The 16,652-nt window shown below is 37.5% G+C and overlaps 1 protein-coding gene across 1 annotated transcript; it reads left to right on the plus strand.

Annotated features, from left to right (window-relative positions):
- The first annotated feature begins 1,185 nt into the window (after positions 1 to 1,185).
- Positions 1,186 to 15,728, plus strand: LOC120624992 (protein ERGIC-53). Its single transcript, XM_039891886.1, has 12 exons — positions 1,186 to 1,375; positions 6,260 to 6,414; positions 7,421 to 7,593; positions 8,090 to 8,205; positions 8,603 to 8,770; positions 9,526 to 9,638; positions 10,476 to 10,604; positions 11,101 to 11,199; positions 11,618 to 11,703; positions 12,117 to 12,266; positions 13,113 to 13,235; positions 14,196 to 15,728. Exons 1-12 carry the CDS (start codon positions 1,192 to 1,194, stop codon positions 14,230 to 14,232), a joined length of 1,533 nt encoding a protein of 510 aa, XP_039747820.1. The 5' UTR covers positions 1,186 to 1,191; the 3' UTR covers positions 14,233 to 15,728.
- The last annotated feature ends 924 nt before the right edge of the window (positions 15,729 to 16,652 follow it).

The raw sequence follows: 16,652 nt of genomic DNA on the forward strand, positions 1-16,652 counted from the left end.
TTTCTTTCACCTGTTGAATATTAGAAAATTGCGACCAAGTTTAGAAAATTTGAAAATTAGTGATGTTACTAATTACTTTTCATGGCATATTGCACACCATTAGAAAGGGGACAGTCCAGAGATGTTTTAAAAAAATTGGAAGAACATGATCACTTTTAGTTTTTTTTTTATTAAAACCGAAAGTTGACGTTCAAGCTTATTTTTTTACGTAAAAAAAACTTTGCGGGGCTGTAAAACAAAAACTAGATGTTGCTGGCGTGTAATTCTAGTTTCAAAAGAAGCGTAAAACGTTACAAATTAAAGATTAAAAAGAAAATTAATTAATACTTAACAACTTTATTTTTTATTAAAATTTAAATGTAGAATTTTTACAATTTTTAAAAAAACAATTTAAAATCAGTATAAAAAAAACCGTTTGAGCAAGATTTTTTTACGAGGGCTGAAGAGATAGCCAAAGACCCCTCCAATCATCAGATTCGATTTGGCACACGATGCACCAAACATCCTGTATATTTTAAATATTTTTTTACAGCCATGGATTCAAGTATTATAAGGCCTCCCTAAAAAATTACAATAAAATTTTAGTCTAATGCTGCGTCCACACGCTTTCTGTTAGTCACAAATGCCAAACATGAGCATAACAGCGACCACAAGCAACAAACACGAAATGGCAAATGCGTTAGTATATTCAGCACAGACCAGTAGATAACCAGTAGAAACATATTCCGGTTTGGCAAACATGATGGACGCTGTGCCTGAACTAGGCAACAAGTGTGTTGATACGTCGCAAGCCCTTTTGCAGTAACCACCACCCCCAACATCAAACAGTGGCAAACACAAGCAATAATAGGCAAACAACCATCCACTCATGCTTGTTGTTTGGTGTACGTTGTTTGACGTTGGTGGTGGTGGTGGTTACTGCAAAAGCGCTTGCGACTTATCAACACACTCAAACGTGTGGAGACACCTTAACACTTCGAAAATAACTGCAGTTTAGCAGCACTATTAATCTAGATTATGTAAAAAGATTCATTTTGATGAGGTTTACTTTAGTAAACTATGTGAAAAATAGGCAAGTCCGTCAAAGAATTGAAAGTTTCCATAGTTGAAGCAAGAACGAAACGTTTTAGTAGATCCAATTTATGACAATTTTGAATGACAGTTTAAAGTGACATTCCGTGCCGAACTGCGATGAGGTGTCGACCGTCGACCATGTCTTCTACTAGTTTAAATATATTATTGTTCACAGTGCTATGCTTATTAGTGAGATCTAATTCACAGACAGTTCATAAACGTTTCGAATATAAATATTCGTTTAAACCGCCGTATTTAGCACAAAAAGATGGTTCAGTTCCGTTCTGGGAGTACGGTGGAAGTAAGTATGAAATTAATGGATAATTTACTTCAAAACCTACAATTTAACTCTTTTAGTTTCTAGATATAATATTACTGAAGATAATGATATTTGTTTTTATGTTATAAATAGATTTTTTTTAGTGGTAAAAGCTTGTTGTTACGGTTTTTGCGTCTGGTATAAGACACGTCAGTGAAAACTGTCATGTGTGAAAGAGATAACGCAATATGCGAAAAGATGCGTGCGACAGAGCAAGCAGCGAATGTCGTTTGCTCGTAATTTGGTTCCACGACGGCATTTAAAAACCTGAAGTTATATTAAAATTATCTTAAAATTTATGAATTAAACATGATATTAGTATAATTATATACTCAAAAATATTTCATTATTGCCAAATATTGATGTCATAACCATGTCAATGTTTTTCCTGAATTTTAATCAAAATAAATATTATTCAAAGGTGTAAATATTATGTGCTGCATTTAAAAATGCAATTTATATAATTATCTAGCCCTTTGCCGCGATTTGTCTTTGTTTCTTTCGGCCTTTCCTTCGTCCTGTTCTTATAAGTATCACAAATCATTCCCAAGATACTATTTATCTTCTTTCTAAATTGCATCTTTGTTTTCCGTGGTTGTAGCGTAAAATGGTAACTGATACTTAGTTAAAAAAGCTTTGGATATAATATGGTTTTACTATAATACTATATGTTTTCACCAAAAAATAATTGTGCTGCTGAAGTAATGCTGACCTGTGTCAAAAACTGGATGATTGGCAATCCAAATTAACACTGTAACTTTCCTCTGTTCTTAGTAGAGCATTTTAAGTCATCATGAATGGTTACCATACAATAGTTTGCTAAGAATAATTATATGAAGAGTCAGAGTTTATATTTTAAGATGCTTTGGTTTTACAAAATGTTAGAATGTTGGCTTATGAGACAAATACTTAATTCTGTATCACTACATATTATTATAAAACAAAGAACACTGCCACATCTTTCTGTCTTTCCCTGGTCTAGGCATGGACAACTAAAACATACCTAACAGATTTTTCTCAATGTTTACATTAATAAATAGAATGATTCATGATGAAGTTTTAGCGCATAATTTAGCATTCCATCTTTTTGGTTTCTCTATTACTCCTGTAAGTTCCTGTTTGTAATGAAATGCCTAATGAAAGTATATGTATGGTAAATAGAAGAACAAAACTATTTTAAAAAGCTCTATCTTATTCTCCTATGTGGCACAAGGTACAGCCCAACATTGAGACATTAACTAGGCTAATGATGATGATATTATATATGATGAGGGAGTATAATCTGGTCATCTGTCCCATATCTTTCTATATAAAATTATACTGTACATCTGTATGTCACTGAACCCCTTCTAAATGCCGACAGATAATGCTGCAGTCAGTATCTAGGTTATTTATTTATTCAGGGTCAATTTTGATTTGATAAATTCATTTTGTGTTGGATAGCCCATCTATCGAAGAAGGCTATAGAGTATATATCATCACGCTAAGACTAATAGGAGCATAGCAGCATTGAAGAATGTTTCAAAATTGGTGTCTTCTTTTCCTTTCCAGTGCTTACACTATGTACACTGTGTAAACAGTTTACGTTTTGATAAAATCACATATGAAAAAGTTGTTCCCCTTTAAAAGTTCTAAAAAAGGGACCTCTAGTCTTTTATAAATTCCTATTTTAATCTATAGTAAGGTATGAACTATCAAAAACCAATGTTTCACCTCCTGTTTCAATAAAAGCATTTCATTAACCACAATTTCCTTGGCACTTACATAATCCTTATTTCAATTGACTTAGGGTGTAAAATTTCAGGTATATGTAAATCATTCATTTTGCATGCACAAATCGGTGACCAAGTTAATTATGCACTCTCAACAGTTTATGATTTGTTATAATTTCTGATTGGAGAAGAAATTAAATCTTAACAGGTTTGTTTTAAGTGCTAATATTGAAATAAACTATTGCTGAAATTGTTGCAGCAATAACTATTGTTTTATTTGAATGTGTTAATTTAGCATGATTATGGATTTAAATTGTCAGCTATGATACTTATGTCCTACTTTAATTTCTGTTAATTATTTTCTTTATCTTGAGTTTTGATGATAACTCTTCAGAGCCTAGAAATAGAGTTTCAAAGAATAAAAAAAACCAGGAATGAACATAGGAAGTGTGTTTTTCACAACCAGCTCATCACCTATCCTGTACCTCCATTTCAATCAAAAGGAACCCATGTTATTTCTCGTCAAAATGGCTCCTCTCATGCAGTGGCGTGCATCTCATAGATGCAAATAAGCAGTGCATACCCTGACCTCAGGGCCTCTCAGACCATAAGGACGACTTAAAATTTAAAGTTTACAATTATTATTGTTAACATTAACCTTTGTGACAGTGTACTGTTTGTAAATGATTGTGAGGAATATTCTTAGTGTAAGAAAGTTCTTATATTCGGCGTGTGATCTGATGGTTCAGTGTGCTTGGAAAATGTAGGTAAGTTTAGAGCTAATTCTTAACTAACGTTTAATTGAGATTATTCGTAAAGGAAGGAATGCACCTACAAGGAGCGGCACGTAAAAAGAGCTCTGACTGACTTACAGAAACAGGCGAATAGCAGTGATCAATGTTTTGTTTCATTATTTATTTATAATAATACCTATGTTTGTTTATTGTTTACACTAAAAAACATTATTTAATGTAATTGCCGCAATGGCAGACAATTTTAAAAACTCGCTAGTCGGTCGTCTCAGAGCTTACTATACCTACTGGAAATAGGAGATGATGAGAAGATCTACATGGGTATCACAAACAATGTTAGGTTAGGTACCTACTCACAAATAAAATTATACAGTAACATCAAAATAGCATGTTCAGTACCTATTTTTTTTATGCATACCCTGACCGAAAACCCTATGCACGCCACTGCTCTCATGTTATTGCCAACCTGTCTAACAGGTAGGAGACAAAAATTATTATTATATCCACTACCAAAAGATAACATTTACTTGTCCACCTGGCAAATTGCAGGAGCAGAGAGGGTGAGGAGAAGTTTATTCCTGTTTAATATTACACATAATATTTTATTTTGATATTATTCCATCTTGTGCGCCAACTGGAAATGGAAAGTTAAACATTTTGTTCTTTATGGGAGATAAAAATGTCTCCTGCCCATTCTAGCTATGCTAGGGGTTTATATATAACGATTTGGGTGTCTCTGCTATGATTAAAAAAATATAAATTGTTTATTCGCTAAGAAGCAAAGTGGTAGAAAACAAAACATGATATGTGACAATATACAATAAGATAGACATGTTAAACAGAAGAGTTCACAAAAATTACAATCTATTTAACATACAAAGTGAGTGTGCATACTCATGGTGTGTGTAAGACAGACTGTGTGATAATGGATGAATCTTCCATCTTAACTTTTTTGCAGCTTTAAACTTGAATTGCTGATTGTTTGAATAATGCAGGTCATAGATATGATCGTGATAACATATTTACAAGATAAGAGAGATTAATTCTATTTGTTTAGCATTATCAGTGTACATAATCTACAAGATTATAAAACATTAAAAAAATGATAACAATAGGAAGTGTTCAATTAAAATGTGGTTATACATATAATTGTGTTCAAGTGTTACTAAGTTTGTGTTAAAATCAGTCAAAGTGATACTATATCACGTAACTTTTATAAGACTCCGAAACACGGACTTCGAATACAGTATTATTCTACTAGTCATATTTAGGGAGTTGTGAAAATAACGATAATTCACTAATTTATGGTGTTGGGCGTCTTGGATTTGAAATTTGACAATGTATTTCATTTAACACAGACATAACAACATATTGCTGCAAAGTTGTTCTACTGAATGCTATGAAATTACTTTATCACCTCTTATCAATGTGTTTTGGATACATGGATCGGTTACACATTAGTTGTAGCTCTGTTTCGACTACTGTTTGATTGATAACGCTTTTACACTCGAATTACTAAACTAAGGTAATCAAGTGTAAAAGTTAATTTTAAAAACCGATTTCAAAAGATTTAGCATCGGACGATTAAGTTTTTTAAAATGGGTATCTAATTGGTGTTAGAAAAGCTGACAAGCTGGGGAACAGCTGCAGATATTTGAAGTTTATTTACACTACATAAAAGAGTTGTACGATCGATATATAAACTTGGATCACGCGAATCGCTTCGTGAAAAGTTTAAACAAATAGGTATACTTACAGTAGCTTCGCAATTTAATGATGTAGTCTTTGTAAGATAAACTATTACTGTTTATAAACAAAAAGTTGATATTAACAATCGACTTACTAGAAACCTACATAGGTAAATAAATGATATCTGCATATCGTCTGCGTGAGGTGCAGATCTCCTTTGTGGGTTTAAGTAGGTATACGCTTGTACAACATGATTCCTAAGGTAATTCTGAACCTCAATATTAAAATTCGTAGATAAGCTTAGCTTCGCGCAGTTTGGTATTTATTTATTTAAAATATCGTGTACATAATTCAACTAGTCGAGCTCTATCATTTGATACGCATATTAGGGAAATGTGAAAAAAAAACGTACTTCGCAATTTTCTGGTGGCAGCCATCTTGGGGTTGAAATTCGTCATAATAATAGTTATACTTATTAAGCCCTTAAGATACTAATTTGATAAACATATTGAGGGAGTTGTTAAAAGATATGTAAACCGCCATTTTGTGGCGGCGGCCATCTTAGACCGATTTCATTAAACATCCTAAGAACCGCTGCGATGGCACATACAGACACGTCAAACTTATAACACCCCGTCGTTTTTGCTTCGGGGGTTAAAATCCAAAGTAATATTTCTAGAGGCAGAAGTGACTCATCTGTAACGTGTTTCCAGATGCGATAGCATCGGGCGAGAGCGTTCGACTGGCGCCGTCGCTGCGCAGTCAGAAGGGCGCGATATGGACGCGCACGCCCATCAACTTCGACTGGTGGGAGGTGGACGTCATGTTCAAGGTCACGGGCCGGGGACGCATCGGCGCCGACGGGCTGGTGAGTGCACGCCCACTGCCGGACTACATCCGTACTAATCCTGTATTGTACTGTACTAATATTATAAATAAGAAAAGGGAAAAGAGTTAACAAATATACTCCTGGAGTGCCGTGTGGTGACGGCAGATCAGAACACAGTTAGATATCATTCGCTTCTTCCCGCGGGTCGTACGAGGCGACTAAGGGAATATAACGGAGTACAGGTGCTACTACTACTATTGACTGCGACCTGTCTGCCGAGCATGGCGATTATGGGCAAACTCTCCCATTGGAAGAGGCCTTTATTCCAGCAGTGCTTTGAAATAGGCTTCTGATGGTGATGATGATGTAAGTGGGATTGTTTGTGTGGCGGTCTTCATATTGCCAAACTAGATTGAATGCATGTCAAAGGCAAATATTATGCATCGCGCTAGCTATGGGTTCATATGGGTATATATAGAACTCCAAAGATGAATATTTGGACCTCGGTCCCCGAGCAGAAACACCTGCTCGGAGGTATTGTTACGGTCGCGCGCATCTCCTCATACTGACGACGAAGCGTGATCATCGTAGCAGCGCACCTAGTGTGGTAGTGTGGCGGTCTCCACATTATCAAACTAGATGGCGCCACAGTTTGTTTGTCCTTCCTTTACGTCCTAACTAAATAACCAAACAAGTAGATTTTTGGATTTTCTAAAGTTAGTTCAAAGGACATAGGCTACTTTTTTATCCCAGGAAAAAAAAAGGTTCCGACGGGGTTTGGGAAAAAAAACTTACGAAAATGCTGACGAAGACGGCCTTATATACTCCTCTGCAGCTTGTTCTATGACTACAATATCACGGGTTGAGTAGGTTAAACTGTCTATAGGGTATGTTCAGTTACGTTAAACCCAAATCGGTTTCTTCGTGACATCGTACCGGAAGGGTGGTACTTTCGGAGCCTATTCGGTACAAGCGAACAAACAAATCCTTCCTCTTTATGATGTTAGTATAGAAGAGATGTAAATCCTCACATGGCAACTTGCAGGCGTTCTGGTACACGACGGCGCGCGGGGAGTACACCGGCGAAGTGTTCGGCTCGTCGGACCGCTGGAACGGGCTGGGCGTCATCTTCGACTCGTTCGACAACGACAACAAGCACAACAACCCCTACGTGATGGCGGTGGTCAACGACGGCACCAAGAACTTCGACCACAAGAGGTGACCCACACGCACACGCTTTATAGACCTTCCGTTTAAAACACATTCATTTACATCTATAAGTGAGGCAACCGCATGCTCAATGGATGGGTGGCTATGGGTGTGCCTATATGAAGAGTTCTCTCAATTACTCCAGTATCTCATAGTCAGAACATGACATGATGACAATTGGAGTACTTGAGAAGTATATTTAAAAAATCCACATCGGTCCAGTTCTGATAACCAGTCCAGTGCATGCCAATTTTACGTGGCACAGTAAAGATCTGCATATATTTTTCTGTAATATCTATTTACCTGTATCAGCAAATAAATAAAATTGAATTGAATCGAATCCAATCGTATCGGCGTATTAATATAAAAAAAAAAATTGCGGTGAATTGAGAACTACAGTCGTTTTGTACCGTTATTTTAAATATTTCATGGATGGAATGGTTTCAATACATTATTTATTGCACATTGGCCTGCCCCGTTATCCCGCTCGCTCCCGCTGTTGCAGCGACGGCGCCACGCAGTTGCTGTCGGGCTGCCTGCGGGACTTCCGCAACAAGCCGTTCCCCACGCGCGCGCGCGTCGAGTACTTCCTCAACACGCTCACCGTGCACTTCCACAACGGTGAGGCGCCGCCGGACTCGCCTCCGCACCGGCCACAGCGACGGAGCCGATGGAATTTAAATCTATATTTCTGGACAACTACATTTTCTCAACCACTGATAAATGAGCGATGATCACTGCTAAAGTATAAAACTACGTTCCAGTAATCGCGCCCACCTCTTAAACTAAAATTTATCGAAAATGAAATATATTAAAATTATGTATCACAATTATATATAAATAATGTTGTATGTAACAATGGACGCGTGGTTTGTCAAATGGTGTCAGCGGCGTCTCGTGAGTGTCGGTCCGTAACGTCGCTTGGCGGCACGTCTTTGTCGGTAGGGTAGATAAAAAGACCACTACACAAATTCTGTTTTTATATAAAAAACTGTCTTGACTTAAATTGTTCGTTCAGGTTTAACCAACAACGAGGCAGACTACGAGCTGTGCTTCCGCGCGGAGAACGTGGTGCTGCCCCGCGGGGGGTACTTCGGGCTGTCGGCCGCCACGGGGGGGCTGGCCGACGACCACGACGTCATCCACCTGCTCACCACTTCCCTCCACACCACGCAGCAGGCAGGCAGTGAGTCATCAGCGCAATAATACTTTACGAAGTACCATATTACTAGTCAGTTAAAGTACATAATCGCGCGTCAAAAGTCAATGTAATTTCTCTGGCTAATGCAGCCCCAGCTCCGTTTGTTGCGGGTGTGAGCGTTTCCTGAACATTCAACTATTGGTTTGTTTTGCAGATTTAATAAGGTCTGCTTTATAAAATCGGTCGGGGACCGATCACGCGACTTTTTGCCTTTACCCTGGACTTATCAACATTAAGCTTAATTTGCTAATAATTTCTTCAATCCTTATACCCCACACCAAACAGATCTTCGGCAATATACCCTCTACGCACGTTTCGCTCCGAAACCGGAGCATCATCAGGAGATGTTGACTTTACAATGAACAATTGTTAATTGAAAAATTCGCCAAATGTGTCGCCTTTTATACCTTTCTGACCCCCACCTAATCTATCTAAGCCCCTCCCACCTCATTAGTGCCTCTGAATATGTTCAATAGAGGTGAAGTTGATAAATTTACCCTGGACGACGAGTTGGGAAATACTCAATGGACATTGAGTATTTTTTTGGAACAATGTGTCCAAAAAATTTAGGACACCCGTGCCCTGTAGTGGTCCGGTAATGGATCGATATAATGACAAAACAGAAAAATACATACTCTCAAATTGTTCCACCTTCTATATTGCTTTCTGGAGGCAAAGACAGTCTCGGGAAATCGTCGAAGTGACCTTGAAATGAGTTTTCACTGTAAGCGTTGTCGCAGGCGGCCAGCAAATCAGCAGCGCCGACCAGCAGAAGCTTTCCCAGGAGTACCAGGAGTACCAGAAGAAACTCGAGCAGCAGAAAGAGGACTACAGGAAAGAGCATCCCGATGAAGTGAGTACAGTCAACGGTTGCATGTCATTTAAGCGACGAGGAAAGAATAAATGAACGAAGTAATAATTGAATGAATGAATGATTGAAAGAATTTATAACTTTCTACCTCAGTGCGTGAAAGGAGGACAAACCAACTACAAAGTACATTTATAACAATCGTAGGATTACTTTTTCATTCCACTGCAAGTTAGCCACTTACTTTATCACTAGACCAACTAGAGTCATGCATGGATGGATCATGTTTTTTGTTTGTTGTACTCACCATTACCTACAAAAGCCAAAGACCCACAAGTATCTAAGTATCATAGTTATCATGCAATATCAGATTTTGTGTTCTAAAATGTTATTAGCTCGCCGGTAGTACAAAAGTGGGTTACATTAGTAATGCAGTATTTATTTTCATTCAAATAAATAGTTTATCATCAAGGCTATTTATTTAGCAGTGAAATAGTTTATTTTTCATTCCAATTGGACATGTACTCTAATTCAGAATGATCAAGAAATAAAAAAAATTAAGGACCACACGCAAACAAAATAGTTCTTTTTCAGATACACTATATTAAAAAAGGTATTTTTATAAAATACATTATATTTTTTTACAAGACACAACTTTAAAAAACTTTTTCTACAGGATGTTTTAATAACAATCGGGCAGTAACTGTACTGGCTAATTTCCATAATAACCAAACCTACCTGGTTATGTCCATGAAAAAAAAAATATGGAGGTATCCACATCTATATTTTTTTTCTTGAAAATATCAGATTGCCTGTTTCGTTTGTTTAGTAGTTAGAAATCGAAACTGTCCTGTTAATATTTCTACTTCTTTCTATCTTTAGGTGCGAGACAAAGAGGGAGAATTCGACGATTGGTTCGAGTCTGACGGTCAGCGGGAGCTGAGGCAGATCTTCCAAGGCCTCGGACAGATCCAGGATGTCATGAGAGATCTGCACAAGAAAGTTGACGAGGTAAGTGATCTCTTCCCCACTCTCTTTTTCTTCCTCTTCTATTTTTCATGATAAAGACATTGATGGCTAATTGAACCACAGAGTCGACGAGTCAGGATCTTCACTTTCTCTTTCCCCCTCTCTGTTTCTCTATTGTAAATAAAATCACAAAAAAAAGACTGGCCACTCGGACCTGAGTGACTATCTAGTGTATAGTAGGAACTGAGCCATATCAGTAGCCACCGTTGTGATCTGCAGTAGAAAGTCGATCCCTATACGTGAGTAGTAAGTAATTAGTCAACTTTGTATACGTACGTATACTCATAGAGAGTACCGGAGCGAAATCAAAGCGGCGATAGGAGGGCGACCCCGCACGCATTCATTGCCTTATGGGGCGCCGAGTTGACTCACTATGCAATTATTAACTCCCCGCACACAATCAATGTGACTGACAATATTTTATATGAATACTTCATGTCTGCACTGTCATAGTACTGACCGCCGCTCGTCCCCGCAGGTGATCGGCAAGCAGTCCAACTCGCTGTCGCTGCTGTCGGCCGTGTACAGCCACGCGCAGGGCCAGGGCTTGCAGGCCGCGCCCGGACAGCCCGCACAGGTAACACCAGCCAGCTCTTGTCATATTATCTTATGTATTCAAGCTATTTTCAAGCTTATATTTATGAGTACAGAGTTTAATATCGTTCGCTTTATAATATAAAGTACCTATGGCTCGATAATAGTGATCGGCCACTTACCCCATTATTGACTGCGAGAAACTGGATTACATGAGGTCAGAGTTAGTGTGGATTACATATAGTTCGTGATAGCGAATTTTTTCCACGAATAGAAAAAAAAAATTTCGGAACATTTAATATTAATAAAAAATATGCTCTATTAACGATAAAAAACTGCCAACAAATATAGTATGCCTACATAATCAAGCGCGTGTGTTCATGAACGCACGCCACACACGCACGTACGTACGCAGCATGTTCACACGCAATTGTTCCATATGGTATGGTATTCTGTTGCAGATGCCGGCGCTACCCATCAGCCGCCAGGACTGGGACCTGATGAGCTCCAACCACCAGCTAGTTATCAACACCATCGCGGAGCTCAAGTACGTTCACTATTGCCAACACTGTGCCGTTGACTTCGAAATTCAAAACTCATTTATTTCAAGTAGGCTTAGTTTATAAGCACTTTGAAACGTCAAGTCAGTCTGTTTGCTCTGGCTCCTCTTCGGTGTGAGATGTTTGAATCGCATTGAATCTATGGGTTAGCTAGCCCACAAGCTAGAGTTTTATATGTTTAACCAAATAATATTGAGCCAGCTTGGTTGGCAGGACGATATGTGGTATCAAAATACGAACGCTGCTGTAAACCACCTTAGGGAATTTGATGTTTTTCTAGGGCCACAAGTTGCCTTTGTCTCTATCCGTCCGTTCATCTTACTTTATGCCAAAAATGAAGTCAATGGACAGCAGGTCATCTGATGTTGGTCTATATTATGTTATCGTGTTCAACTCGCAGAGGGTTCATCATCGATGTGGCGCGCAAGTCCGACGCCCTGCTGCAGGGCGGCGGGGCGGGCGCCGCGGGCGCGCCCAGTCCGCAGCTGCTGAGCGAGATGAGGGACGGCATCAACGTGGTGAAACAGACCGTCGCTGGAGTGTCGCAGAGGTAAAGCGTTGTTTTGTCATCGATCTTGTAAGTAGATTTTGTACCTCCCTGACGCAGACTTGACCTAGCCATTTTTATTATATAGTCAGTTACAATTTGAATAACATATATTTCCAACATAGTATTTTGGATAGGGCTAAAAATGTGTGTGATAAGAAATATAGGGGTGCCTACCTTTGTTAAATATATTTTATCTCTTTATTGCGCAGTTATAAAACCGCTTACGTGCGAGCAAAACGAGATTTAAGTTTATTTTGAGAGTCCTTTGCGTTTCTGCTTTTCTTGTTGGTGGAAACCTGCATGCCTGAGAGTTCGCCGTAATAATCTCAAAGGCGTGTGAAGTCCAACAATCCGCACCGGGCCAGCGTGGTAGACTAAGGCGTAAAAACCCATCTAATTGTGGGAGGAGACCTGTGCCCTGCAGTGTGCCAATAGTGGGTTGAGATGAACATGATGATAGACTACAAATGTATACAACGTGTGGCCGAGTTACGAAATAATGTTGTAGGATGTATATTTCCTGTAAAAATATGAAATCAAAAGAAGGATAATATTTATATTTACATACAAATTAATTCATAACATTCTCAGTGACACACTTATGACAATCCTATTTAGGATAAAAGACCGACACGCGCATAGTACCTACGCTACGCGACGCGTACCAAATAAAGTGAAGATAGTCACATGTTTTGAATTTTATGATGTTAAAGCTGTACTGATGTTACAGTAAAACCTATGGCGGTGGTTTACTCAAAAACTATCAGGTCTTCGGTTTCAGAGACAATACCTAATGTACCTCTAAAGCCTGTGATCAGTGTTTTTCTAAATGACGCGCCCCGGCAGGCTGTCGGCGCCGCCGCCCGCGGCGCAGGCGCTCTGTCCGTCCGTGTCGTGCGTGTCCGCCGCCACGCTGCTGGCGCTGCTGGGCGCGCACCTCGGCCTCATGTTCCTGTACGCCGTCTACAAGTACGTAGCTTTGTGTCGGCGCTGTACTCACCACCCCTCCTCTACCCGCGGGAATACGGCGGAGAACACACAGCAGCGTCCTCTGTGCTACTACCTCCATCTTTTTGCATATAACTTTTGAAGTTATACTTTTGGCGCGTTAGGGAAAGAGAGTAAATTTTTACGATGCGCGCGCACACCGTCACGATAAACCGACACCCTGAAGTTAACAATTTTGTTTTTCAATAAACGGGTTTGACATTGTACACTTTGAATTGTCAAAGTCTGCGGGCTCATTGCGGCGATTTAATTGATTCGATTGTTCAAACAAAAATCTTAAATTTTAATGATGAAACTTGGTTTTCCGATTATTAGATAATTAGATAATGCGTTATAATAAATCTTTCAATGTATTAAATACCTTTTTCTATTGTTAGAGTAGTTTTTTTTACAAACGCAGCATAAGGCGAAACTAGTATAACGTCTATCGCGTGTACATAAGTACACACACGTTTCTTTTTGTATATATCTATATGAATAATATTAAAAATTTTATATGCATTTACAATTTGTAAAATTGATGACCCCTTTAACACTAATAAAAACGATAAAGCAACACACGCGTTGGTCTTTAGTCCAGCAGTGAACACTTATGGTTTTTGGCCAAATCATAAAACACCATAGCAATACCTATCCAATGTTTTTATCTTCTAACATCGACAGTTACTATAAACTACAATAAAAAATACTGTAATTGTTACTATGTTGTTAAAAAAATATTTCTGTATTCAAAAATGTGGAAGCAACTGTTACAATAAATACCTATTTATTTACATATTCATACATATATTGTGCGACGAAAAAAGGCATTGTGTATACAAATTAAAGTAACAGTAATCCTTGAATTAAAAAGTTGGACGCTGACATTAAAATAGTACATACTATTTAAAACGAAAGTAATATATATTTTATGTATTCCAGAGAAAGAAAGGAAGCTCAAGCGAAGAAATTCTTCTAAGTGATGTTTGTGTGCATCTCATACTACGGGCGGACATTGCGCCGGTGCGGGCAGCGAAGCTTCTGCTGAGACTGTTCGATGACGTGTCTGAGAACTGACATTTTATGATGGTTTACTTTGAGATTAAATTGAAAGTAATATGCAAGCGAAAATGTATATTTTTGTACTACTTGCTATAATATAAAAAAATCGTGTTGTCTTTACGCCATTTTTGTTTATCTGTGTAACCAAACTGGTCGTTACTTTTAAGGTTTAACTTTGTTTTTAATATCAATTATTAACATTATCTTTTATCATCTCCAGGACCATTTGTGCCAAATTTCATTAAAATCAGTTCTGTTATTGAACTGATATAGGTAACAACCAAATAGACAAACGGACACACTTTCGCATATTTGATTGATTCACTTGATTCGTTTTTGTGTTGTTATTATGTTATAAATTTCTACTAAGAGAAAACTTGGTAGGTTCTTTAAATTTTGGGATGCTAATGTGTTTCTAGTTTTTGTATTCATGTGGCAAGCAATTTGTGTCAGCAAATTCATTTAAGTTAGGACAATTATTTTTACATTTTATTGCAAAATAATTTAATTGGTAAAAAACCCATTTCTTTCATGTAACAAATAACTACTTGTGTCATACACAGTTTTTAAGTGCAATTAATTATTATTACATTTAAGTATGGGTCCAATAAACTGCAATACCCATTTTGTAATAGCTCGTTTCATCTTTGACTGCAAGGTCATTTGGTAATATAAGAGATCGCAGTAAAATAATGTGATTTTAAAAACGTTTTAATAACATAATGTCAATCAATTTCTTCGCGCAACACGTGTCTTTATATCGCTGCACCTGACAAAACCAAATCTGGCATGTTGTTGGTACTCTTTGATATATGACGAAATTTTAATACTTAAGGCGTTGAAATAAGGTATAAAGTAATTTTAGGCTCTAAAAACTTCCTTTGCCGTGACTGTATCTTCGGTACAGTATCGGTCGGTAAATTTGTTTTTTTTTTATACACTTTTTGGATCATTTTTATCGAAAAATAAATGTTAGGTTGTGTTGAAATTGCATTTCTGTATTGAATACTTAAATTAAGTACCCACTCACTAACCGCTGGTTTCTGAAATGTTGATCAATGTTTAAATCGGCGAGTCCGTTAACAGAGCAAGCCACTCGTTTAGAACCTGCACAGTGCTTGATTTTTAGGTCTAGTTGGAGACACTTCCACAAATCTGAGATTCAGGTCGAAAAACCTTTGTATGTGATTTCTAAGGTTGCAATCGTAGTTTTTATTTACGTATCAAACACTGTATCGTCACCGTTAATAGGAACCTATGCACCTTGGTATACATTACTTAGTAACATCAAATTGGTGCACACTTCTCAATGCCAACACTATTTGTACACTACCCAATAACATAAGTACCACACAACTTGCAACTATAAATTGAGTAATAAATAGGCATATTACACGGTTTATATTAGCTTTACCTGTATGTTTGTTTGTATGTTTAGACCTGTATTTTGACCATCTTCAAACGGTCTGACTTCAAGCTTTGTTTATGTTATTTATGTATGTGTTTGTGAATATTGAGAATAAACATTACATTACAAAGAATTATTAACATAATTTAAACATATATAATAGGTTAATTTTAATTTCCAACCATTATGTTTAGCCGATTTCTCTAATATTAACAAATTTGATGGCGAGTAGGTAGCCAATTAATTTTGCTCTAATAAAAACAATAGTTTCAGAAAAACTACAAGTCACATTTTATAAATAAACTAAATTAAATAGTAGAAATTAGTAAGTTTTTTTTATACCAATGGCGTTTTTAGTTTTTTGAACTATTTATTTATTTTACGTAACGACACAACGACTGCAAGCGTAGAAATCTTCTGAAATCCTGTTCAATTCGTTGGCCGTTGATTTAAGCAGCTTTTCATAAACTGGAGGTTCGTCATGATAGTTGAAGTTTTTGCATTTGGCTTTTGCAAGGTTTGCATTGGGTGAATTGAATTTTGATCATTCAACAGCATTCATTAGCTCGTATAGGGAAATATTTTCTATGTGCAATCCTTTTAGTACTTTTTCAGCATTCTCAGCTAATAAAGCCCAAATCCTGGGCTTTGGCTTCATCTAATAGGAGGTAGGCTTAAAAGCTTGGACCTTCCATGCTGTCCTTTCCCATATAATAGCTTGAGAACGATGGTGATTATAGTTGTTGCTATGGCAACGCCGTGTCCCTTTTGCTCGCTCGTTTCACATTTTGTAAGTTAGCAAAAATTTCAACTTTCATGATAACTTTATCTTAATATTCGTAAGTAGTGTGAGATGTCGCTGATATGTGTCCGTACCGTTGGCGTGTATGTGTGAGTGTGCGCGTGTGCTACTTTGTACATAATAATAA

Source organism: Pararge aegeria, chromosome 7 (genome assembly GCF_905163445.1).
Source record: "Pararge aegeria chromosome 7, ilParAegt1.1, whole genome shotgun sequence".
Taxonomy (NCBI): Eukaryota; Metazoa; Arthropoda; class Insecta; order Lepidoptera; family Nymphalidae; genus Pararge; species Pararge aegeria.

What these genes read in the sequence shown, in the direction of transcription:
- LOC120624992 (XM_039891886.1), top strand. Translation starts at nt 1,192, where the DNA reads ATGAGGTGTCGACCGTCGACCATGTCTTCTACTAGTTTAAATATATTA. An exon ending in GGAAAGAGCATCCCGATGAA is followed by an intron (nt 9,639 to 10,475) that starts GTGAGTACAGTC and finishes TTCTATCTTTAG; the next exon opens with GTGCGAGACAAAGAGGGAGA. An exon ending in TGCACAAGAAAGTTGACGAG is followed by an intron (nt 10,605 to 11,100) that starts GTAAGTGATCTC and finishes TCGTCCCCGCAG; the next exon opens with GTGATCGGCAAGCAGTCCAA.